Raw genomic sequence first — 25,331 nt, 5'->3', positions numbered from 1 at the left:
GGGTGAATGTGCCTCTTTAAATTCTCTTTTCCTCAAATTAAACTAGGGAGAAAATTCCCACCCTTTTATTTATTTTTTTTTTTTTATAACTGCTCATGCTAATAACATCTACTACGTTAGATACTGTCTTTGCTTTAAAACAGACCTTAAAATCCTGTTTTTTCAACTGGTTCAACTGCCTTGTGAACATGTAGCTAATTAGGACATCCCTACAGCCCAGGCAAGTTGCTGACTTCTCACAGCCAGACCAGGGCCACACACAACATGACACCAGGCACCTGAAAACCTCTGTTCAGGCTCATCTGACTGTCCACAATTTGCTCCTCCTTTGACTTAAACAGCCATATAAGCACCAAGTATGCAACAGTCCACCAGGAACTCCTTCCTCTACCCTCCTCCCCAGTGCTGTTGATGTTTCACCCTCTTCTCTGGGCTCTCAAGATTGCCTGCATCAGCCTGGATGACCCCACTGGACAGGGGCCATTTGCAAAGCCTCACCAGGAGGCTCCCGCTAGCAGGCAAGCCGACTGAATGGAAATCTTCACACAGGTCCTGACCAACTTCTGCCTTCGGAAGCTAGAGCATCTTGACAGCACCCTCAGATTAAGCAAGGTGTATGGGCTTCCCTGAGCAGAGATGGTGGAGACAAAGGAGGCCCTTCAGGGAAACCCAGAGAAAACACTTGGCTTGCTGTTAATGCCAGCTATTGTTATTTCATTTCTGTCAATGAAAAGGGAACCTGTCTGGGCACTAACCCTGCAATATGCACAACCAGGAGTGCAAACATTTAAAGCCAGTCTGCTGGAGTGGAAGGCAAGGGCAGAGTCCACTCCCACACAGGCTGAGGAGCAGACGGAAGGCTCAAGGGCAGGCTGAGCACTATTAGCAGCCAAATAACACAACAAGAATCCTTCGACTACAACACTCACCCAAAAGAAAAGAGTGGGGGAAAAAAAAAAAAACAAACAACAACAAAATCCAAAAAAACCCAAACCCCATCTCCAAAATAAAAAAATAAAAAAAAAACCCACCACCAAAGGTATGGAAGTTCACTGCAGCATCACATGGAGCTTACAGGACTTCCATTACCTCTCTAGAATTTGAACACCATAAATTAAGAGGCAGTGATAAATCTCATTATGTTGGGTTGATCTCTTTGAGAAGGGACATTGGTAATGAACTCTATGCATTGCTATTGGCACAGTTGCAGGGCTCTATAAGCTCATGGACCCAAGCATACCAGTAAGACAAGGTAAATAATAGCCTAATAAACATATCATGTCTAAGTCCTCCTCACAATGACCTGGAGAAAGACTGATGCATCCAGAAACCTGTCTATTTCTTCCATATTCTTTGCATATAGGAAGATACCCATGGATATTATGACCAAAGTGGAAAATACAACTACAGTCTGAGAGAGTGAATATTAATTTGTCTTTCTTCTTAAGCTAAAAGTTTCACTAGACTTGGTATATTATTGAATATAATATATTAAAGGACAAAAAAAAAAAGATCCCATTTCTAAAAAAAGAAATAATCATTTTATAGCCCCACAATAATACTAAGACTCTGCTGCCAAATCTCAAACACACTGGCAGGATGCAGCTTCTTCTAATGCTAATAATACATTGCAAGTTTTACAGCTCCAGTGTTAAACATGGTCCCTCCAGTCTCACTCCTTCTTGAGAGCTTCTGAACACCCAGTGAGAGCACAAGGTTGCACAAGGCAGCAGATAAGCAGGAGTTACTGGAGCTGTGGTTACCGGTGAGGATGGACACAGCGACACACCGTCTCACTACCAATTCAGGGACTGAGCCACTGCTCAGCCTCTGTCCAGCCTCAGGGTCTTCCCCTCCGAAACCACAACTTTCTTCCCCTTCTGCTGGCACCAGAAAGAGGAATCAGCCTCCCCCGTGGCCAGCCTAGTCCTGCTGGCCACTATTGTTTCAGACCATGTTACTGGGAAAGCCACTGTGACTTGTGACATTCCAAGGGACACTCTCCATTCATTCAGTGGGATTCCCCATACTGGGGCCAGCAATGGGCCCTTCAGCATCCCTGCTCTCCTCTGAAGGCAAGCATGAGCTAGTGTACGTACCTTCTGAAACGCTAACAGCTAGGAAAAACTGCTTTAAAACTAAAACTTCATTAAGGTACCCAAACCACATTCTTCAGATAGAAACATTTTTCACAGTGTATAGATTTTGTAAAGAACCAAGTTTGGAGCAATTTCCTAGAGTTTAAGTGAATTGGTTTGCCTATGTAAAAGAGCAACCTTTGAAACACCTCCCTACACATATCCCTTTGTTAATCATCCAGTACTGGAATTCAAGGTTAAGCTAAAAGGCTGCTGTATTTTACTCAGACTTCTGCTGGTTTAGTGGCTCATCCTGTCCCCCCATGGAAGAACAATGAAGTCTCATATTGCATGGGTTAGAAATCTATCCAGCTCCAGAAAACACACTACAGAAGTGCGCATATTTAAGTGCATGCTATAGTAACTTTCTTCTGTAAGAAAACCAAAAATAGGCTTAATAAGTGCCAACAGCAATATTACACCATTGCTTTTCTGCTACAGGAAAAAAAGCAACTAGAAGAATGACTATTCAGATTCCCTGGGTAGTTATCGATCTTTGAATGTGTGCTCTATTGCTATTGTGGCTCAGAACAGGAGCCAAATTAAAGAAGGAGCTGTGAAGACCTGCTCAAATGTCAAGAGGAAAGCACGTTGTTTCATCAAAATATACATGTTTGTACATTCTTAACATTCAGATACTTCTCACAGCTCTCAGGTGAAATACCAGGTCATAAACTGAGGCATCAAGTACACCGGACAGAAGAAAGCATGTTTACATATTAGGTGAAGGGATTTTATTCCAAGAAGAATGTCATAATCTTAAAAACCTTTCTACATCTGGCCCACCCAGGGAGCAGTTTCAATATTGGAAACTGGAGACTGCAATAACATTCCCAGAAGTCAACATCATTAGAAAATAATCAAAACATTTATGCATTTGTATTTTAAATAAAGAAACAAAGTTTGGAGAGGGCCTGAATTTTCAGAACCCCATTACATTTCTGCTACTAGAAAATGATTATTAAGAAGTTCCTCCCACCCTCACATTTCACAGCCACAGTTTCTGCAGGGGAAGCTACCATCTCATTGCAGCTTTTATTTTCTACAAACACTTCAGCCTTTCCTTGACTACCAAGAAAAGATGACCCTGACCATTATGTGTTTGCCAAAGCCAAAGGAAGGTGTGACGTTGCTCAGAAAGCATCTTTGGATGCCAAGAGTCTTGGAGGACACCCGATCCGTCTGGGTTGCCTCTTTTCTGATACTCTGTTTGAATGGACGTCTCAAATGCAGATGAGAATGTGGTAAAGCTTTGGCATGACCTGACTGGGGCACAAGGGGTAATTCTCCTGGCCAGCAGAAAGGAGGATGGGTTCATTATCCAGATGAATGCCCGAGGCAACAACGCCAGGAAAGCTGGGTGAGAGCACCAGCTTCGTTACCATTCCCTTTACAAAGCAGCTGAATCAAAAAGCTGCCCCTCAAGCCCAGGGACAGCAGTGTTTTCATACACAGCTGACCCTTCCTACAGCATCTCTGCACTAAATGCACATTTCTCCAGGAATCAAAACAAACTCATTTCAAGCTAATTTTTAAACTGTGGCAACACATGTAGAAGGTCTGAACTTAGTCCACTAAAGCCATTATAATTTGATATAAAAAATATTAAGCAATATGCCTCTAACTAGCAAATTACAAAGACAGGACAAAGTTGGGAATGTGTGACTGAGTTTTCATCCTCAAGAAGAGGACCGGGCGGGATGGGGGTGCCTGTGGCTGGTGGCCCCATGGCCACCCCTTGCCATGGCCCCCAGGCACTCCATCCACCTCTGCCTTTTTAAAAACAGAAATAACTATGTACAAAAGAAGATCAGGACAGATGGAAAGGTGATTTAGCAAGCGGCCTGGTGGCATGTGGTGCTGGCAGCCCAGGAGCCCATTTAAGTACTGGCAAGAACACCTGACAAGGGCTTCATTCAGTGCACGCCCGCTGCGCCGCTCCCCAGCAGAGACAAGAGCCCTTTGAGGAGGGAAATGAGGAGCGTTTCATTAAAGTCCGGACCCTCACACGCAGACAAAGGGAGGGAGAGAGTGAGGGCCCTGGTGCCACTTCCGCTTCGGCAGAGCCCCTCGGCCGAGGGCTGCTCTCGGCCACCGCGGTTCCCTTACAGCATTGCTTCTTTATATTGAGCGTACGCTTCGCTTGCAAGGCTGGATGACTTATTTGCCACCGGGAAGGACTCTTTATTACACAATGGTGCTCTTTGTGGGGGGGAAGGAGGTGGAGAGACGGTACTAGACGGCCATTAACCTTAAAAATCCTTCACTTGAGTTGCACAATGAATACTATGCGTCAGTGTATTTGACTTTGCTTCTTCAAGAGAAGCTGCTTTGAGTGATAAAAAAAAGAAAAAGAAATTAAATTTAATAGCTCCTATCTTTCCTTCCTGTTTGTTTTTTGTTTTCACAATACATTTTAGACAACCTGCATTAGTCCGGCAGACCATCCACAGCTTGCTTTAAAGAGCAAAACGCATTTCTGACTCAAAGGTTTCACTCTCAAAAAATACAAGTACAAACCCACATACTGATAAATCAGGCACTTTATATGCAGTCCATACTCATTTAGCTCTTGCCTCTCTCTCCCCAGCCTCTAAAAGCTGCTTTTACAAAGTACATTAAAGGCCCAACCCAACACTTCTGAGCAGCGAAGTTCTTTGCTCAAAGTTGGGAATAAATTCATAATAGGCACCTCAGCCAGGCCATCAGCTTAAGTTTACTTTTTTTTTTTTTTTTTTAGGCTGCAATAGCTATATATAAACAGATATAAAAAGTGCTTAGTGGATCTCTGGCTCTAATTTGGGATGGGAGAAAAGCAGAAAAAAAATGTAGTTTAAATCCCCTGAAGTTCCCATGGTAATACCACAAGGCATACAAAAGGTGTAGATGAGTGTGTGGTAACCTACTCGGAGGTTTTATTACTATGAAACCTAATGCTCCTTCACTGAAAAGAAATTTTCATGATATAAAGGAGATAATTGGGAGGAAAAAAGACATGCCACGTTTTACAACCGGCTATAGATGAATAACATTTCACATCCAACAGTCTACACTCCACCATAATCATCCACTAATGACTGCAAAACTCACCATGAAAATTACCGAACCTCAACTGGTTGGGTGTTAATTTAATTTTCGGTGGCAAGAGAGAACATGGCAGGCAGAGAAAAGAAAGGGAGCACTTAGCTCCAGCTCCCAGCGTGGCAAAAAAAAGTTCCCCCCCCCATGCCTGGCCGAGCAGGAACAATGCACAACAGCCTGGCCCCACCAACTTTGCTGAATTATAACTCCTGCTAGTTAGTTTAATTATTGCACATACATTTCTTGAAAATTCCATTTGAACCATCAGCTTCTAATTGGAGAAACTACTCTGGGCATGACCGAAGGGTTATTATAAAGTTTGGTCACTTCTTTTCAAGCAATCGTTACAAAAGGTCATGGCCCTTCCACGAAGCGTATGAAAACCTCTCAAAGATGCCCATTGTCCAAGACACAGAAATCAAGTGCAAGAGATACAGAAGGAAGTCTCAGCTGGGAGCACAAAAGGCAGTAAAGACACGAAAACGAAGTGGAGCATCCTGCTACACCAGCAGTGCCTCGCATAGAAGCACTGAAAGGGGAAAAAAAAAAAAAAATGAGCTTCCAGGATGACAAATATTGGTGGGTGCAAACAGAAGGTGTGTCAAAGACAGAAATCTTATTAAAATAATAACGCTCATTAAAGACTTAAGTTGCAAAGTTACAAGAAAGCTCCAAATCACTCTTACCAAAGACAACAAATTTCATCACAGGACCTATAGGTTTGCATAAGGTTTCCATGACCCTCTAAATCAGCATGTGCTGGTCTGGGGGTTTTGTTTATTCAAAGACTGCTTATGGTTCCCAAAAATTCCCCTTCAGCCAACTTAAAAACCTAGATGCACCCACCAATTTCCTAATACCCGAGTAACTCTGATCACTCCAAAAATGGACGCTGAGCAAACTTTTATGGTGTAACCATTTAGTTTAAGAAAACTGCCAGAGAAGTAAGCTTTAAAGTCACCCATGAAATACTTCATCCACTGTATCCTCAAGCCCTAAGTTGTCAGTGCTAAAGCTACTTTCTGATGTGCTTCATATTCCTCCCCTATTTCACAGTAGGGTCTAATTTTAGAATTCAAGACTCAAATCTCTGGACAGTGGAACCTCACGTGGATTTTAATCCATTTACTTTCTGGCTCAGATACACCTGCACCAAGCATACTGGGACTGTCCAGGCCCCGTTAACTACAGGCTACATTTTCATGAACTTTTCATTTTCAAGCCAGTGTGACTTATACATGGAAAGAGTATTCAGCAACGAGTCTCCTCCTGGTTTACATTTTACAATCCGAGCAGCAGAAAACATGCTATGCATATTAGAGGTTTAGTATTCCCTCCTCCTCACCAGCTACTTTTTCCTCCAGTTATCTCCATCGCCATCACAACCCATTACTCATCAGACCAGCCAAGGCTGTGGACCGCAATGAACAAGAAATGTCAGCAACACTGGCAGAGGTTTGAAAGTCAGGCCGCAGTTCTAATTTCTAGGTCACGTTAGCACTTAACGAGGTGAAGGGAAGCGTTGTCCAAGGCTCTCTGATATCTGTGCATGGAGGTTGTGCAGCTGAGAAGAGGAGGCATTTCTGTCCCTTGCCCCCTGCCAGGCAACAGCGGGAGGTCAGGATGCTCTCCTCACATCTCTTTGGGGCAGGCAGCTTGTCCTCCAGCTACCCCATCCCAGCCAAGCTCCAGGGGCAGATGAGGCAGAAAGCCACCCCCACCTTTCTGCAAGCAGTCAGCCAGCCAAGAGAAAAGGCAAGAACCGCCCCCACAGCATTGCTTGGGTACCCAAGTGGCCCTGAGGTGCAGAGAAAGACCCCCCGAGTCAGCCCCATGCACTCCCTCACTGCTATGCTCAGCCACAGCAAGCCCCTATTCCCACCCCAGCACAGGGGCTACAGGCTGGGCCAGAGCAGCGGAAAACGGCAGCTTTCCCTTCATGAAAAGTACCATGCCACTTTTTCCCCTTGACGCCCATCAGTTATTTATTAACAGTAGTAAAATATTACTGTTCCTCACCTCCCAGCCAGGCAGGTTTTTCTCTCAGTCTACAATACCCACCACTTTTTTTTTTAAAGCTGAAAAGTATGGAAACATTTTCATTTTGTCTGTAGGTGTGCTGTTCACTGCTTTAACGCTGTAAAGTGGAGATAAAGTGTGAGTATGCTCCTAAGTCAGGACCATTTACACATTAGGCACCTGATTATGTTGAAAATACAATTACACACATTTAAGCAGATGCTCATGCCCACAGGCCAGGCCCGTTACTTTGACTCTTCTTTAACTACCTAACTTTACAGTAAGTGCAAGTTGACTCTTCTTAGATACAAGACCTGAATTATCAGTCTGGGTGTGGAAAAAAGGCAGTGAAAAAAAATAATTTAAAAAATAAAATCAATGTTCCCATCTCATTTACCAGAGGTAAGGACACTGCACAACAGGTAAGACTCCAGCAGGTCCCTGCTCTTCTTTCATAGCCTTTAATCAAATACCAAGAGGCATTTTCTATTTTTAAAGTCAAATTAAAACTTTTGGCTCCAGTTTTTTGTAAATTCACAGCTAAGATAACCCTCCAAGGAATGCATATTATTCACACACCACTGAGCTTACTTATTAACGTGAACTTCTAGTAGAAGTTGTGTTTCTGTATTTTAAAACAGGCCACAAAGACCTGTTTACATTCCATGTCTGGCTCTAGTAACGTCAAGGTTGGAGCGCACCCTTCAATCGTCCTCCGGTCCAGCAGGCTGAGGAATGTCACCTGATGGGTAGTGTCCAGGGACGCCCCAAAAATTGAGCACTGGCCCTTACACTCCATCAGGCAATGGCACCCATTCAGCAGCTCTTCCTCCTCGGTCCAGCTGGAGCCAAAAAGCCCATGTGAGCTACACTGAGCAGCTGGTACTAACTACTGCCCACATCTCTACGCTTGCCACTACACTTTGTTCCAAAAGTAAAGGTATAAGCATTTAACAGCCTTGGGTAGAAAGCTCATGTGGGATTTCTCCACTGGTTTGCTGGCCATGAACAGCAGTTCCATCCAAACACCAGCCACAACACAAGTCCACTACATGTCTATCAACTTTTTACCCTCCTCTAAATACTAGTGGAATGCATAAAACTTTTGCATCACCAGAACAGGATTTACCACCTATTCTCCAACACTGGTTTGTTGTCAGAGGTTCAGAGGGAATCTCTCGATAATGAGGAAAAAAAGGTCCACCAACTCATTTTAAATGGGCAACTTGTGAGCTTCCCCCTCAGCACAAAGAAATGGTAGTATTTGAGTAAGTTTGATAGGGAAATAGTGAGTGACAGCAAAGTGCCTGAAAACTGTTCAAGAGGCAAGACTGCAGATGAACAAAAGTGATCAGACTCTGTATTGTCTATTCCAGAAGCGCAGCAACAGCTAAAAACATTCAAAACCAAGATTAAAAAAGGAAACTGAGACACACCAAATATTCATACTCCATTCTTTGAAGGAACTTTACTCAGATTTTTTTTAAAAGAAATGCACAGGAACATCCCATTTTAAGGATTTGAAACTTGCAGTGCAGACAGAGCGTCTCAAGCTCTGTGACCTGTTCCAGGTGCCCACTGCAGAAGACACAGATGATCGAAGTTGTACATAGAATCATAGAGTGTCTTAGGTTGGAAGGGACCCTAGAGATCATCTAATCCAACCTCCCTGCCCTAGGCAGGGGCACCTCTCAACTAGACCAGGTTGCTCAAGGCCTCATCTAACCTCGCCTTGAACACCTCCAGGGAAGGGGCAGCCACAGGGCTCTGGGCAACCGGTTCCAGAGTCTCACCACTCTCCTACTGAAGAACTTCTTCCTAAGATCTAGTCTAAACCTACTCTCCTTCAGTTTAAAACCATTTCCTCCTGTCCTGTCGCTGGACACACTTGTAAAAAGTCCCTCACCAGCCTTCCTGTCGGTTTCCTTCAGGTATTTGAAGGCAGCTATATGGGAAAAGACAGTCTGCCTTACCGTCATCACTGCAGCAGCCATGGGAAGCAATGAGACCTTGACAGCAATAAAACAAATCCTCACAATTTGACTTCTCTCTACAAGAGAAGCTGTGTGTTTCAAGTTGTGAAGGCTGCAAGCTACCTTACATCCTAAGGAAAACTTCAGGTCTGTTGCTCTTCATGACTCCCCAGTATACACACCAAATAGCCACAGCTTTATTTCTTGGGGTTTTTTTTCATGTCAAAATAAGTGCTGCAAAAACTTCTGCTGTCCATGCAAAGATTTTTTTTTTTTTTTTTTCCTGAAGAAGACTCAGGAAGAGATGTGCTCCTTCCTAGGCCACACTGCACACAGACAGGACTCCCTTGGGAGATCACACCGTGACTTGACTCTTCAGTGCACAGTGGCGTTGACGGACTCACCATTTACTGCTCCAAGAGCCATCTGCCTTGCATCGCTAAAAACCATATGTTCCTCATCACCTACTGCCACTTCTTGCTATGGAAGATGCCTTCACAGCAACATTGTGACACAAGTTTGAGCTACCAAGTAAATCCAAACGTAAAGTGAAATACTGCTTTAGCAAGCCTAGAAATGCTGGAAACAATAGTTTGAATGAACTGACTATAATTAAAAGCTTGCACTCTTTGTAAATGTTAGCAGTTATTCCTGAACTGTGCAAAGGTCTCACAGCCCAGGGGGGTGAGGGATCCTCCCGCAGTGAAATGCCCGGGACAAGCGAGCCAGCAGAAGAGCAGCAGGCATTTCACCCTGTAGCATTCCAAAATCTGCAGTTTATGGTTTTACCCTCGCCCGCTGAAGGAAACGGGGGAACGCACCTCTCCAACCTGACCCCCACCGCCGTCGCCCGTAGCTCTCCTGGCGAACCCCCGCTCATCGCAGCGCATCCTTGGAACGCCGCCGCTCCTGTCCCGGCTCGCCCCTTCGGCGCCCACCCACTTTTGACGGCGCATATCCCGCGGCGGGGAGGGCCCCCCTTTCCGCCCCCCGGTCCCTGACCCCACCGGCGGGCGCTCCAGGGTCAGCTCCGCGGGGCCGCCGCCGCCGCGCCCCCCGCCCGGGGAAGACACCCCCCCCCCGCCGCCCCCCCGGCCCCGGCGGCACCTACCCAGGCACTTGATGTGGAAGCCGCTGGGGGGTTTGAGGGAGCGGCGCGCCCAGCCCTGCCGCAGCACCTCCAGGTGCTCCTCCTTGCCCTGCACCAGCAGCACCTGCTCGTCGATCCAGCCCAGGAAGAAGGTCTCGGCCACCGCCGCCGTGGCCCGCCGGTCCCAGAAGTGCTGCATGTTCTCCCGCTTGAAGTCCGCGAAGATCTCGTAGCCGATGCGGTGGCGGCCCAGCTCCGCCGCCGGCTCCGCACCACCGCCGCCGCCGCCGCCCCCCGGCCGCCCCCCGGCCGCGGCTCCCAGGACGATGGCCAGGGAGTGCGGGGCGATCTGCAGGCACCGCTCCGCCCTGCGCGGCATGGCCGCTCACCGCCCGCCGCCGGGCACGGGCACGGGCACGGGCATGCCTTCCCGCGGACGCGCTGCCTCCCGCGGCAGGCTGTCCGCGCTCCGCGCCGCTCCGCCCCCGGCCGGGCTGCTCCGCCCCCGGCACACCCCCGGCGCGGCACGGCACGGCACGGCGCGGCCCGGGACGGCGGGCAAGGCGGGGGGGTTTTCCCGCGGGTGCCGGTCCCGCGGCGGGCAGCGGCCGCCGCCTCCCGGCCGGGAAGCCCGCGCCCCACTGCGGCCCGCCGTGCGCCTCCCTCTCCTCGCGCGGGAACGGGAGCACCTTCCCCAGGAACGAAACGGGCCCGCTGCGTGTCCCGGCTGGTGGTGTGGGCTTCCCGGCACCTCCCGGTTTCGGGAGACCTCACCCTTCCCTTCCCCGTGTGAAACACAGGGGCATCTCCCAGCCGCTTCCAGATTATCCCAGCAAAGTCTCGTGGTCCTTATATTGGTGCTTCTTCCAGCGATTACAGAGCTGTAGGTAAGACACCTCGTGAGCAGCACCGACCCTGCCGTTCCCAAACGTCCATAACCACCCTCTTCACTCATGGTATTCCTATGTCGCTTTGTGACTTAGGGGTACTGAAATCTGATTGCGATGGAGCCAGTGCAAGGTTCACTCCTACCTTCGGTGGCTTTTTTCCAGCAGTTTAATATTTTGCCTCCTCTGTGCTCCAGGTCACTGGCTGCCTGTGAGGCTTGAGGGAGAGCTCAGCAAAAATGGGCAAGGCGTGAGCAGAAATGGAGGGACCCGGGTCCTTCCCAGAAGATCCTGGCCTGGGATGGTGGTAGGTGGCTGCTGAGCTGTAGGTGCTGGCAATAAGGCAGCAGTTACTCTTGTCAGAAGGCAGATTTAGGGACCTTGCTAACATCTTCCAAAGAAACCCTCAAACTCACAGCAAAACCAAGTCTCTCGTTGCTGAACATCAGGCTTGAATTCCCAAATTGGCTGTGGCCACACCTTGGCACTGCGTGGGCCCCATGGAACATCCGGGTGACTTCAGCAGCACCCTCGCTTTGCCCCAGGGAGCGGGGCACTGCGGCACTGGGGAAATGGGCAGCAAAGCGTGGGAAAGTGCCGGAAAGGTGAAGGACACAAGGAAGAAAACTGTGCTGTAGAGAAGAGGGGCAAGAGCAGCAGCAGAGGAGAGGGGAGTGAGAGGAGAGAAGAGGCAGTGGCCACACTGCCAGGCAGTGGTTTAAGAGCTGCAAACTGAGGAGACTACAGCCACCACGCTCTGCATTGTGCACGAGCTATGGTGTTTTACCTGTTGCTCCTGAATTCACTCACATCAACATCGCTCAGCACTTTTGGCCCCCTTAAACTGTCACCCATTCAGTTCTAACTTCATCCAAATCCTGTGGCACTCCCCATCTAGTTTCATCCATGTCCTTCTCCAGGGCACTGTATAACAGTCAGGCTCCTCTGACATTCCCACTTCCTACTTTTCGGGTTTCATCCAGTGCTGTTGAGTCACTGCACAGCAAGGTCAATTTTACCAGCATCCCAAAGAGTTTTACGAGGAGGCAAGCTGTATGAGACCAACTCTACCAAAGGGAAAATTAGAGGTAAAATAAATTGTCCAGAATCAGTGAGCTATTTCGAGCCAGGAGCAGAGCCTATTAATGCTGTCTCACAAGTCTCTAACCCCTTCCCAAATATGCAGCACAGCAAGATGTCAAGATGCTCCTCACCTCAGCCAGCGTTAGTTTTGATGGTGCTGCTGTCAATATTTCAAAGGAGCACTTTCACATTGCCATTCAGCCCTAAGCTTCGCAAGAGGTTCATTGTCCTCCAAATGGCTTCCCAAAGTTCACCTGAGCTGTTGATTGCCTGTTAAAAGAGCTAGTCTTACTGTGTTGAAACTACTGTCAGGATCTTGTCATACTCATGTTATTCTTACCTTGTGCCTTGCTCCTCTCTGCATTATATCAGCCTTTTATCTTGCCCATCATACCTGCATTTCAGTTCTCCTGGGCAGGGCTCACCTTTATGTTGCCTTTGTGTGGAGCACATCACATTGACATCTCAACTGCTGAACAGAGTCAGCAGGTAACTTAAGGGCTTGGGTGGCTTTTCAGTTTTATTCCTACCTGCAACAACAAAGCAGCCAAATTAAGCCTTTTGACTGTTTTTAGGTTTCTGCACCAGATAAGTACTGAGTGCTTAGATGTGGGGCCCCACATTTTGCCTACAGCCCCCAAATGCCAAGTGCTAGCCAAATCTGTGATCCTTCCACTGCCTCTGGAAAAAGCATGTGTGCAGCACAGTGTGCCTGGCAGCCTTTGGTCACGGCATTGGCATTGCTCTCTCCATCAGCTGAGCTCCTTTTCCCTTCGATACCAATTTCTGAAGCAATTGGTGTGGCGAAACATGGCAGGCAGTCCTTTTCCTCCCCTTGCAAGGCATTTGCAGTAACACTTGCAGGCTGTCAACATCTTCCCTACCCCTGGCTTGTTCTCCTGTAAGGCTAGTCCTCAGCCTGCTAATCCTCTCCCACCCTGCTTTCATCACCTCTTCCCTCACGCCACTACACGCCTCTCCCCTGCACTGGCAGGCTGGCCCTCCCTTGCTCACTCGCTCCCTCCCTCCATCATCACACTACCCCTCTCTGCAGCTTGCACACATGTAACGTCACACAGAAGTGTAATGGCAAGGTAACGAAAGAGAGTACACTGTAATTGGTCCGAATGATGTTGGATGGAGCACGGTGCTTGTGGCACAAATCAAAATACACCATGCGCTGGGGTTTAGGTGCTGTCCCTGTAAAAGCCTGTGCCAGGATTGCCTGAGCTGGACCTTGAGGCCCTGGTAAAGAGACTCCCCTCATTTCAAGGGCCTGGGGAAAGGCTGTGGACAACAAGTATGTACTGAGAAAACTGTTCATCATTCATTGTTCCCCTTTTTTTTTCCCATCTCGTTGCTTATTCAAATAAATTTTTTGCCTCAGAATTTTGGGGGGTTTGATTATTTTGGTTTATTTACACTTTGTTGCTTGCCAGTTTGGGGTTGAACAGCATCTCTTTCCTTTCCATTCACTCTCACTTCAAGGGACTTCTTCCAAACAATCAAGATCTACAGTCAAACTAAAGCAAATCTGGTATTTCCCGGTAGAAATACAAGCGAGAAGATAGCCTACAATCTTCTTACAGCCAAGTAATGAAAGCTGGCGAAGTGGAACTCCCAAGTGCCTCTGAAGTGTTTGGAAAGGCAGAAGTTTACCTTGCTAGCGGGGCGATTCCCTTGAAGATTTGGACATGCCTCTTTGAAATGCGTCAGTGGTGGCAGAGGTCTGCAGCAAATGGCGTCATTTGTTCTGGGTAGGAGCAGAAGCTAAACAAACCTGATGGAGCCGTGTTCTCCAGCTGTCTGTACTGATCCAGAGCTCAGGTGTGGAACCTCTGTCTGCTGCATACGTCACCTTATTAAAAACTCTCTGGGAAAAGAGTATTCCCCCAGACTATGTCCAGGCCACAGAATGGAAAAGAAAGGCTGAGGTGAAATATACATATTTAATGGTGATTGTGCATCCTTGATTCATACATAGTGAGGCAAGTTACACAATTTCACAGCCTACATAGTATGTCAGCAAGTGATCTGCTTCAGATGCAGTATTCAGGCAAATGCCTTATTCAGTATTTATTCTGTGGCGGGTTTTGAAAGAGTATTTCCTACTGGAAAACATTTTTTTTTTTTAAATCTCTCTAGTGGTTTTGTACAAGCAGAAACGATACCTTCCCTCCTTGCTGCCTGTCCAGTGTTGTTACCTGGAGAGAGAGTCCTGCATCCTTCCCAGCCAAGTCGCCTCTTTCCCAGGAAGAAGCTGCTATTACCACTACGTGGGATTTCAGGTGGCTGAAGTGATGTCAAGCCATCGCAGGACTACCGGCTACAGGATGCCTGGGCTTTTTTTGAACACATATGCATCTTGCGGAAGGCTGACTGAAGCTGGAAACTCACACCTGCAGTCCAGTGACGCAGGGCTCGGTGCGACTGCCATCATCATATGCAGCATTTACTGTAGCCCTCTAACAAGACCAGAGCTTACAGATTTCGGTAATAAATTCTGAGAAGAGTTGCCCCCTCCTTCTGCCACAGTTGAGAAATACGTGAGCCCGGCCAGACTTGCTTGGACACAGAGTCGATGTAAACTGGCTGTGGCTTCTGGCTTTGCTGCCATGGATGTGCAGGTAGGAGAAGGGCCAGGAGCTCTTGTCATACCCTGAGAAAAACCAGGAGCAATCTCAGAAGAGTGAATGCTCTAACACAAGAGAGATCATGAACAGTGATGGCAACTTGCATCTAAGAAAAGCAAGATCGTGGAAGGGAGGTGTGAGTTGTTCCTTAAAACTCTTCCCAGAAGTGTGGCAGCCTCTGTAGGTAAATATAGCTCTACATTTGCCTACTTGTCATCACATGAAGATGCTGATTTGCCACCAGAACTCCTAAAACAGCACCTCGTTTTTTTTACCCTTTTGTTTGGTAACCAGTTTTTGTAATATGGGGATAATACTCACGTTTGTAAAGTCCCTTGAGACCTGCTATTAAAAATCATCCTGGGAATGGCTGACAATTTCTGCTCTGGTAGGAGCCAAGTATCTCTGCGCTCGGTCCTGTCCTGTCATCCTCCACCAAGAAGCCCTGCTCAGAAGTCCTTGCTCAGGCAGGGTTCCCAGTGAAGTCAATGGGAGTTTCCCACGTGAGGAGTGATGAGCTAAGTCCAAACTAAACACCCAGCTAATAAGCAGGGTAGGAAACAGCTGACTGCATCATTTTTAAGCTCCGCACTTTTACCTGACTCAGACTTGCTGGCATCAAGAAGGATCCTGGGGGCAGGATGCGACCCGAGAGAGGTGAGGAGATCCCTGGTTATGGCAGGTGTGCCTGTCTTCCTCTTCAGGAAAATCTTTGGCAACGGTATTAAATCTTTGCAATGAGGTGACTACTGCTTGGATAGGTGAGCCAATAGGTAGACAATTATCTATTGTCTGCTTAACAATAGCCTACACATACTGGGGAAGTAACGCTGACCAGGAGAAAAATCACCTCCTAGCAGACATGGAAAACAAATTCCCACTTTACTCACAGGACATGCTTAATACAGGGCACAGGTTTCTTACTTTCAAACTCAGGTTTGCAGCTAAATAACACTGCACTAAAAACTCCAGACTGGAAAGCCTTTTAATTTTATTTATTTATGAAGCTGCAAAGAGGGAAATAACACTTACAGATGTTTTAAAGCCCGAAAGCTGGTAAACAGCTCATCACAGCAGTGCAGGTAAATGGGGCAAGAATAGATTCCCTGCATGGGAAATCCTTGGCTGGAAATTAATAAGGAGGGAAGAGAACGGTCTGTTTATATCTTAAGCCTCTAAATATATTTCTGTATTTTGTGTGCCTTCCAACCTATAATTGTCTCTTATCTGCTGTGACATCGATGGTTGCTTTTGGCCAGATTACAGCCAGACACCAAGGCAGGAGCTTAGATGGTATATTTGACAGAGACATGATGTTTCTTCAACCTCTGCATTTCTGGTCTACTGGAGCTATAAAGGACTCAATACTTGCAGGTAAGACAAAATTTTAACAATGGAAATAGCACATCAGTTTTTCTAATGATCTGCTTGTGTCATTGCCTTGCAAGAACGACAGCACACACATTCAGGCAGCTCAGGCACTAACATACCAAAAGAACTGGGTTTTGTTTTTATGATTCCCCTACCCATAATGGAAAGAAATTGTGAATGAAATGGTCATTCATTTTCATGAGTGCTCTGGAAGAAAGAGCAGTAAAATGTATTTCTCTGCCCTTTTTTGTATTTGCTCTCAGAGCCCATGGCCTGAAGTATGGGGGCTCAGCTGACCCTGATCCAGCCAGCAAAGGAATGTGGCTGATCCTGGGTCGTTCTCACACTGATAAGTTAATGACCCTAAAGTCAGCCCAAGGAGATCAGAAGATCTCCACCAGCCTTGGCGTTTTAATTTGAAATTTCTCTGCTTTGAATAGATATGTTTTCCTCCTACTGCCCCTTCTCACGTAGTGCAAGGCAAGTCCTGTGAGTAAGTGCTGCGGGCAGTGCAAAGTTGCACTCAGCAGAATGAAATTACAGTGAAATACATATACCCCTAAGACTATGCAAATGTAAATGGCAGCACACATAGGCAAAGCGTACGTTCATGGGAAAGCCTTGTTCATGTGACATGCATAGCTGAGAGCTCCAACCTGTACTGGCTTGATTTTCCTGTATGGGACCCCATTAGACCAGGGACCAAAAGGAGAGCACAGTGACCTTGCACTTTCATTCTTCAAGTATATTCTGAGCCTAAGCAAGAAGGTGAGGCAGGCATAGCTGACCACATCTAAATGAGCAACTAAGGGAACTCTTCCACCTTTTAGAAGAATTTAAGCGGGGGATACTATTGCAATACCCATCTCGGGATGGGGTGTGGGAGAAAAAAACCCACACAATAATAAACAAAGAGAATTCTGCATGACAAGCCATTCTATAGGCAGGGTGATCAGCGTGCAGGGGTGCAGGAACCAGAGCTGGGCACAGGCTTTGCGAGCAGCCTTGGCTCTGCCCTGGCAATGGAGCTGTGGGTGATGGGTGGGCACCAGTCTCAGCGGAACAGCTCTGTTGTGGACTTGAAAAGGGTAACGAATACCACATCTCTAACCAAAACTGGAGCTATAAAATTCTATGTCAGTGGGAACTGTACAGTCCATCCCTGCAGGTAGAGTTGAGGGACCTTCACTAGTGCCCCCAGGCATGGGCGGCACAGGGTGCTGGAGGACTAGTTGATGCATGTTGGCTTCCCAGAGACCCTCTCAGTGGCATAGATCTGGGGAGGCTTTCCCAGACCACAGGATGTCACTTGACATGCCATTTTTTGGGTGACAACAGCTCCTTTCTGACTGGGGAAAGCAACTGGTGTTGCTGGTTTTGGGTAAAACCCCTTTGAGATTTTGCCTTGCCTTTCAGGCAGGCACCCACACTGATACAGTAAATCAAGATACAAGGAGGCTCCATCTGTGCCAAGACATTCTTGCTTTTCCTGCCAGAAAGCACAGGCTGGCTGACAGGCTCGCACTGTAACCAGCCAGTGACATCTTTCTACTGTCTGTGCGTTGAGCCACTGACTACGACTCAGTTCAGACACTGTGAGCCAGGCTTACAGCCTTCCTCTGGGCTCTCCTAAATCAGGGGCATCCCTTTCCAACCCCCCGAGCTTTGCAGGAAAAGAATTTTTGCACTCGAGCAAGAAAAAAAGCCTGTGGGAAGGGGGATTAACCACTACCACTGTCTTTGTACTTAGGGGAAGGCTGGACGTAGCAAAGGACGTTGGATTACATGCCTGCCTCAGGTGTTAATTCACTGCTTTTGCTTGCTGATTCTCCAGCTGCTGACATCCTACCAGCAGGTGTTTAACACATTTGCATCTTTTCTTGATCAAGATACCAATTTCTGGTGTTTCTTTGCTTGGTACAGATGCTTCTAGAAAAGAACAGCATAGCTATGAGAAAGATCGTGTTTGGTGGGGTTTTTTTATCTTTTTCCTCTTTGCAGAAATTTCTTATCCAGTTTGCTCTGTTCAATAGCCTTCTCTCTTTTCACTTCACTTTAAGCCTTAAGTTTCTTGCCCCCAATGAGCTAGTTCAGTCAAAGCCGTACTTGGTTTATAAATACCTTACAGCTGCCCACAATAAACAACTATTACTTTTAAAAACAGCCCGATACCTGTTATGGTGCAGTGCGAATCATCTCCTTTTGCTCTTTTAACTGATGAGGGGCAGTGGAATAGCCCAGTAAACGCTCATGTGCACAGGGAGGGAGGTAACAGCCACCTTCTCCAGCAGGACCGGCTGCAGCTCTTCCAGCACTGGTTTTGTACCTGTCAGACGAGTGCCAAGAACTGGTGCACATTAAGATTACGGTGTCTGCTAGCCATCGGCTAGCTTCTCCACTCCTTCATCATTTTCCTTTCACTCAGAGCAAAGAGAGAAATACGAAGGCTGATGGGCTCACTTTCAGGTCCCCTTTGGCAACACAGAGTCAGTGAAAGGAGTGGCGGAGTGAGTGTAAGAGAATTTATTCCCGGTTTAATAGCCCTTCATTATAGCTAAGCCTTTTGCGCAAATGGCAATTTGGCTCCCATCTCCTGAACGCTGCTCACTTGCATTAGATTTTTATAATAGCCGTAATTACAGATGCAAGCTCTGCTTTTATTTTATGGGAGCCGAGGTAAACCTGCCCGATGTCACAACCGGCGATCCTTGGTACCGCCAAGGCTGTGAGGCAGCATCTCCGAACGGAAGGATTTGATGTGTGAGTCACAGCAAAGACCTGCTGGTTTCCTCGCTAGCTCTGCCTGCTTTTGGGACTGATCTCTCTTGTAGGTATTTTCAGCAGCCATCCTGCTGTTCTCCTGCCTCTTCCCTTTGCCTCGGCTTGTCAGGATTAGACAGTTTAAACGATGACCCCAGTTGTCATCAATCTCAATATTGAATGCACTGAGATAATACAGTCAATTCTCTGCTCTGTGAAGACAGGCATTTATGAAGTATTTGTGAAACCATTTTAGCTAAAGAAGACAGACAGCTCTATTTTGTGCGTAATATTGCCTGACAGGTGTGGACACACCCTGGGATAACTCTCATGTCATCCCAAGTAGAAGGTCAAGAGTCTACATTTGACAGAGAAAATTGCCTTTGGCACTCCGGCAGAAAAATGAAAACACAGCAGCATCCAGAAAAAAAAACCCAACAAACTCCTTTGTAAACCAGGTGTGCCAGATTTAACATTCCCAGAGCTTAATTCCTTTTAAAATTTTGTAGCTTCTCTTTGAAGATTATCCATGGACCCAACACCAGGCTAAACCAGAAAGTTTAGCTTTTGTTCTTCTATCAGCCATTATCGGCTTATTGTTTTAAACATCTCGGGCATGGTGAGCAGTGGCTCTCTCTCCACTGTGCTCCTCTTTTCTCCTTTCTCCTTGATCCAGCACCACCCATCCTCCCCTCTCTTCTCCCTCGTTCATTTTCATGCTTTCCTAGGGATCTCCATGCAATGCCACCCTGTGTTTCCTTGCTGTCCCCAACACACGGCAGAGCTCAGCTGTGGAAGAAGAGAGCAGGGGCTGGACTCCGTCACAGCAGCAGAACTGCTGTGACCCTTCTGTGGCTCCTGAGGGAAATCCCGGCCCCGCCAGGATGTGGAGGGTGGGCTTAGACAGAAAGTTCACCAAAAGCTCAAGAGCTTGGTAGCAAGGCTGTAAGACATACCAGGGCATGGTCTGAGCTCTTCTGGGTTATTTCTTGGGCTGGTGTGAATTTCAGCAGCTAAATCTGAGCCCACTTCATTGGCAAATATCAGATCCAGAAGAAAATATAATTTCCTGCTAAAGTAGTAAAGGTGAGTCTTATAAACAAATTTTGTCTTGATTTTCATGGAAATGAGGTTATCTATTTGTTTATAAAAATTGGACACATAGCTGCTTCATATTTGTGCAGAAGAGAGTTACATGATAATAGCCAAGAATCAGATAATTTCTTTGCAAGGAAGAGGTGGCAATGAGTAAATTTTACCATGGGTTTTATGGGAGGAGCTTTGCCAGGGTGTGTGGTAGATTTGAAAAAAAAAAACCCAAAAACTTAGGCTTTTCCTTCTCTTTGCTCTAGGAAACGCTGCAAGTTACAGAACTTAACAGCTTTTATACTCCTGCTTCCCTGTGCTGAAAGAGCACATTCAGAGATGCTGCAGCTATTGACCGTGGTCAGCCCATACTTGACCTTGTGGTCCTTTTTGATGCCAATCTCCTGTTGCCTTCAGAGGATGGATGGCTTAGGGTGGTTCTTACTGACACAGGCATGGAGGAGGCATGAGTTTATTGGAAGGGAGGAGGAGGGAGGAAACCTCAGGGTTTCCTTACTTCCTTTTCAGCTCATGCTGCCTCCTTGTATGAAGCACTCAAGGTGGTGCACCTGGGAAGACCCCCGTGGAGATCAGAGCTGGACTTAACCCTGTTCTGACTGAGGTGGCAATCCCCCTTCAGCAGGTGCCACTGGATGGTGCTGTATGGAGGGGAGCAGGAGCGGTTGGGTTGACTGCTGCTAATCTGAGCCTTGACGGCTTCTGTTTTCAAACTTGTGACCTTTTTGAAACGCAGTGCAATGTGCATGGAGTCTGTGGGCACCCATGAGGCTCTGGCAGGGAGTCCTGTGTCTTGGCCCACACCTTTAGCCATGGGCATCCTTGGGGAAAACCTGAAAGCACAGAAGAGTATAGCTGACAGCAGAACACGAACGAATGCACCAGGCACTCACTGAAAACCAAGGGTGGAATAAGTTCATTTGACAATGCTGGGGTAATGAGGGACCTGGCAGACTCGCAGCTCCACCAGTGCTGGTTTAGGTGGCCCTTGGAGCTCAGTGTCCATTCCAACATCTTCCCCTTCTCCAGGGCTAGAGGAGGAGAAGGGGAGGAAGGAGGTGACACCCAGGCCAGGGTAGAGAGGGGATGGCTGGGTCATCCCCCTTCCTGGGGTCAAAGCACTGAGCAAGTCTTCTTCAGGCCCCAAACGCGAAGCAGTACCTTACAGCTGGGGGTCTTCACTCCTCCTGGTCTGCAGTGCCTCAGGGTCCCTTGCTCAGTCCGCTTTCCATGACCTATCAGGTTTTTCTTTCACACTGTTTAACCATTGCAGCCCCATTCAGGTTTTCCCATAGCGCTGCATTAATCTTGCAACAGCTCTGGTCCTTTATCCGCCACTGAGGAAGATTTATGAACATTTTACTGCTCTTTACAATAATGTCCTTCTTGGCCCCGGCTGAGCTGAGGTGTGATTATTTTCACTTGATCCCTGTGCAAACCTGGGAGAGAAGTGTCCATTTCTGCCTGGGAGCACAGCAGATCCCCCTCATCCAGCTTCCATGGCCACGTGCCTATCAGGCAAGGAGCAGCAGTACTTTTTACCATGTGCATTTTCCACTGTGTGTCCAGCCCTGGACTGGGCTGTGGCCATGGCTGGGTGCCTCGGAAGTATGGGTGTATTCCCGACGTGCGTGAAGCCTTGCTGGGGGCTGGCGTGGCAGAGCATCTTGCTCACGGCCACACTCTGAACAGCAACCACTTGATTGCAAGGAGACACTTACGTAGGTAAGTCCTGCAAGACTGGTCCTTATCAGCACCTGGTCCACCCCTTCACCAACCAGCCCTAATCAGCAGCACTCCAGGCTGTAAGGCTTGTACTCGCACCCTATTGTGGCTTAGGCTGAGGAGGAGCTGGGGTTCATCCCTGCCAGGGGTCTGGGAAAGCCCCAGCAGACGGTGTCTGCTGCAGGGGAGGTGAAGCTGTGTGAAGGTTCGGGGTGGCCTGGCTGGAGCTGCTGGCGCGTGCTGCCTGTGGGAGCCCCTGCACCTCCCTTGTGCAATGCAAACGGCTCAAGGCACCCTGGAACTAACATGATAGAGAAGCAGAAAAATCCTGGAGTTCAAGAGTTGTGTAAGTTTTGGAGGCTTTTCGTTCTGGAAATAGCTATACAAAATCAGTCACTGGTGTGCGTGTACCCTCAGGAGACTTTGTAAGACGCACCCCCTGAGGCGCACCCCCTCCTTCCGACAGCAATGCAAACTGTGGCTCCAGGACACAGCAAAAGCAGAGCGTAGGACCTGTCCCTTGTTCACCACATGACCAGTTTCTGTTCTTGGTGCTAGCTGGCTTTCCAAGACAAGGACAAGGAAAATACCCGGCTGATTTTGAAACACCATGTAGCACAAAAGTGTAAGTTCATTAATTTGCGAGTTATCAGCAGAACAGGTGAGGGTCAGTACAACGCCTGGGCAACAGCACAAGGTGGGGAGGGAGTCTGGGGTGTGCCTTAGCTCAGCAGGCTGCAGCCTGGCTTGACTTCAAACACAGAACCAGAGCACAGACCAAGTGCACTGATACTATTAGGAGAAAGGCAGTCTAAAAGCAAGAAAAGGAAGTTTAACCAAGTATTTACCAAGTGTCATTAACACAAAGAGAACTGAGAGCGTCCCAGAAAGCCATTTCTCTGAGGCTGCGTGGAATCCAGGTGGAAGAGCCCTTTTTTTTTTTTTTCCCAATTAAAAAAAAAAAAAGAAAGAAATCACCATACTTAAGAAACTGCAGTGTGGGCCATAGCTGCCCTGGGAACGTGTGCTTAGGGAACACCCGGCAGCTCGCTCCTGAGCAGGCAAGAGCACGGCCTTCCTTCCAGCCTGTGGGTATGGGGTAGGGAAAACTCCAGGAGATCCAGATCCTGGTTTGTAGGAGACAGCCATCGGTTTTACAGCCTAAGAAGGCAGGTTACTTGCAGTAAAGCCATACAGCAGAATTCAAACAGCCAGCATTTGTTGATCTCCTCATGTGTATAAATTAATAAAACATCAAATTAATTTACCTAGAAATAGGACAGCAATCACAAACCAAAGTTAACCACAATGATTTGCATTACAGTAACAAAACATGAAGCTTAATCATAGCTGTACATCTATTTCCCTACAGAAAATGCTATGACTTCTCCACATCATGGATAGCTTGTAAGTGACAATGCTTCTAAGTAATATCAGTTTTCCCTTAGCAATGAAATCCCAGGTAAATCCCACATGCTCCGCTTGGCAGTCACGTTTCACCCCATGGGGTAACCCTGGCACAAAGAGCATCGTGCAAATGGGCATAGCTCCTTTCCAGTCAGTGGAGCAATATCAGGTTGCTCCTGCAAAGAGCACGGCCTCTTACGGACATATAACTAACCTCAGAAACAGAAAAACATTTCTGTTAAACTTAGCCTGTGTACACAGTAGTACGTGGCTGAGGAGGATAACAGCATTTCTCTCTCACTACCTAAAACCTCCTTCATTAAATTAGTGAATCATTCTTATCAGCACCCCCTTTGTTCCTGGGCTATAAGTGTATTTAAACTAAAAACTTCTCAAGTCCAAATCCATTCTGAGTGATGAGTATCTTCAAGGTCATAAATTAAACACAGGCAATTGCTACATCCCCTACGTAAAAGTATTCAGTGAAGGAGCAGTGACCCTGATAAAGAAAGAGACTTTATTAAAGATAACATTTGACTGACCTATCTGCAACCTCCTAGCCAGGTAAACATCTTACAAACAGGCTATTTTGTGACAGATAGAGCAAAATTAGCATTTTCCTTGTTATAAACAGGCTGGTAGTTGAAAACTGGACTAAAATATCTTTATTTTGCTTTTTAGCTTCCTAATGTTGGCCCACAGAAAAAACATCATACAGAACACCAAACAGTAAGCAGCCTAATATTTTTGAATGCATTTCTAATTTTCTTCCCTCTGTGATTATCATGTATGTTTTGATATTAATTCCAGCTGTTTGCTTTGTCACTTGAGGCTCATCTTGGGAGAGCACAGCTCTTACAGGGAAGGGGAATCTGTAACTGAGCACATATGTCTGGGTACCAAGCCTCCAGTAGATGTTAAGGTGGAATTCACTGATGTCAATAACAAAACAGAGGACGTATATTTATATATACACATGTGTATGTGTGTGCATACATATACTTATACCAGGCTTATAGCTGATGACATGGAGGGACAGTGGCTGATGTGAAGCAGCTCTGTGGGTTTTCTTACTTTTTAGGGCTGAAGCAGGCACTTTAAATACCCCTAGCTGAGACTGCAAGCAGCTACTCCTGCTTCTACAGCTCACAAAAACTGGTGGCAAGAAGATTTCTGAGACTGCATCATGAAATCAAATGGCGAAGAAAAATCAGTTTAAGTTCATCTGGTACTGCAGGCTAATGGAATGTCTTCTGTGCAGGACACGGAACTGAAATACAAGGAGGTTTATCTCATTGGGATATTCATGGCTGTTCTAGTGGAATTTATTTCACCAGCATACATAAGTGTGTGTACATACATATATATACACACACACAAGCTACATGAGAACCACCTGGATTCAATATAGCACATGTAATTGCTTATGAAAATAGTTTGGGAAATGAATAATTTAAATACTGGTTGGCAAAAAAAAATACAAGCATGGAAATCCAAATATTTTTTAAAAGTCCAAGCTTTTCCTTTAACCTCTTCAAAATATTCAAAAAACTCACAGTAATTGCTAAAGAGTGCAGATAAGAAGAAAAGCTAAACATTTGCATGCAAAATGGTTTACAGGCAGAAAGCATGTGCATGCTCTAAAGCAGAAATAATTTTGGAGGATGAACAGTTAAACTTTTAGAAAGAACAGCTGAAATCTCAGCCTGAAGGTCAGCTTTGAATGTCCCAATGGAATCAGATACTTTTCAGCAACTCCTAAATGCAGGCAAAAAAAAAAAAAAAAAAAAGCCAGCTATGCATTTTCATTTACTTTCCAGGGAGAAATGTTTGACTCCTAGATCTCCCCATCCCACTGGCAAGTTCAGACGACGGTAACTAGCACGCATAGTTAACATAGTTTTGCATTGATACAACACATCCTACAAGCATGGCTATACAAACTTGATTGCCTTTGCACAATATCCTGTTCCCTGGCAAATTATCTAGAGATCTGGCAAGGAAATTTGACACTATTTTCTTGAAAAAAATAGAATAAAATACATTCTGTTCAGGTGAGG

General features: G+C 46.7%; 1 protein-coding gene across 1 annotated transcript in view; it reads right to left on the bottom strand.

Moving 5' to 3' along the window:
• Positions 1 to 10,680, bottom strand: part of STOX2 (storkhead box 2) — a 144,273-nt gene extending 133,593 nt beyond the window's left edge. Inside the window, exon 1 of the mRNA XM_086464472.1 lies at positions 10,323 to 10,680. Within this exon, the coding sequence (XP_086320598.1) occupies positions 10,323 to 10,680 (358 nt within the window). The remainder of the gene's footprint in view (positions 1 to 10,322) is intronic.
• Between the last annotated feature and the right edge of the window lie 14,651 nt (positions 10,681 to 25,331).

The sequence above is a fragment of the Leptosomus discolor genome, chromosome 4 (assembly GCF_034619465.1).
Source record: "Leptosomus discolor isolate bLepDis1 chromosome 4, bLepDis1.hap2, whole genome shotgun sequence".
Lineage (NCBI taxonomy): Eukaryota > Metazoa > Chordata > Aves > Leptosomiformes > Leptosomidae > Leptosomus > Leptosomus discolor.
Note: the sequence above shows the minus strand (reverse complement) of the source record. Positions and strands in the feature narration are given on the sequence as shown.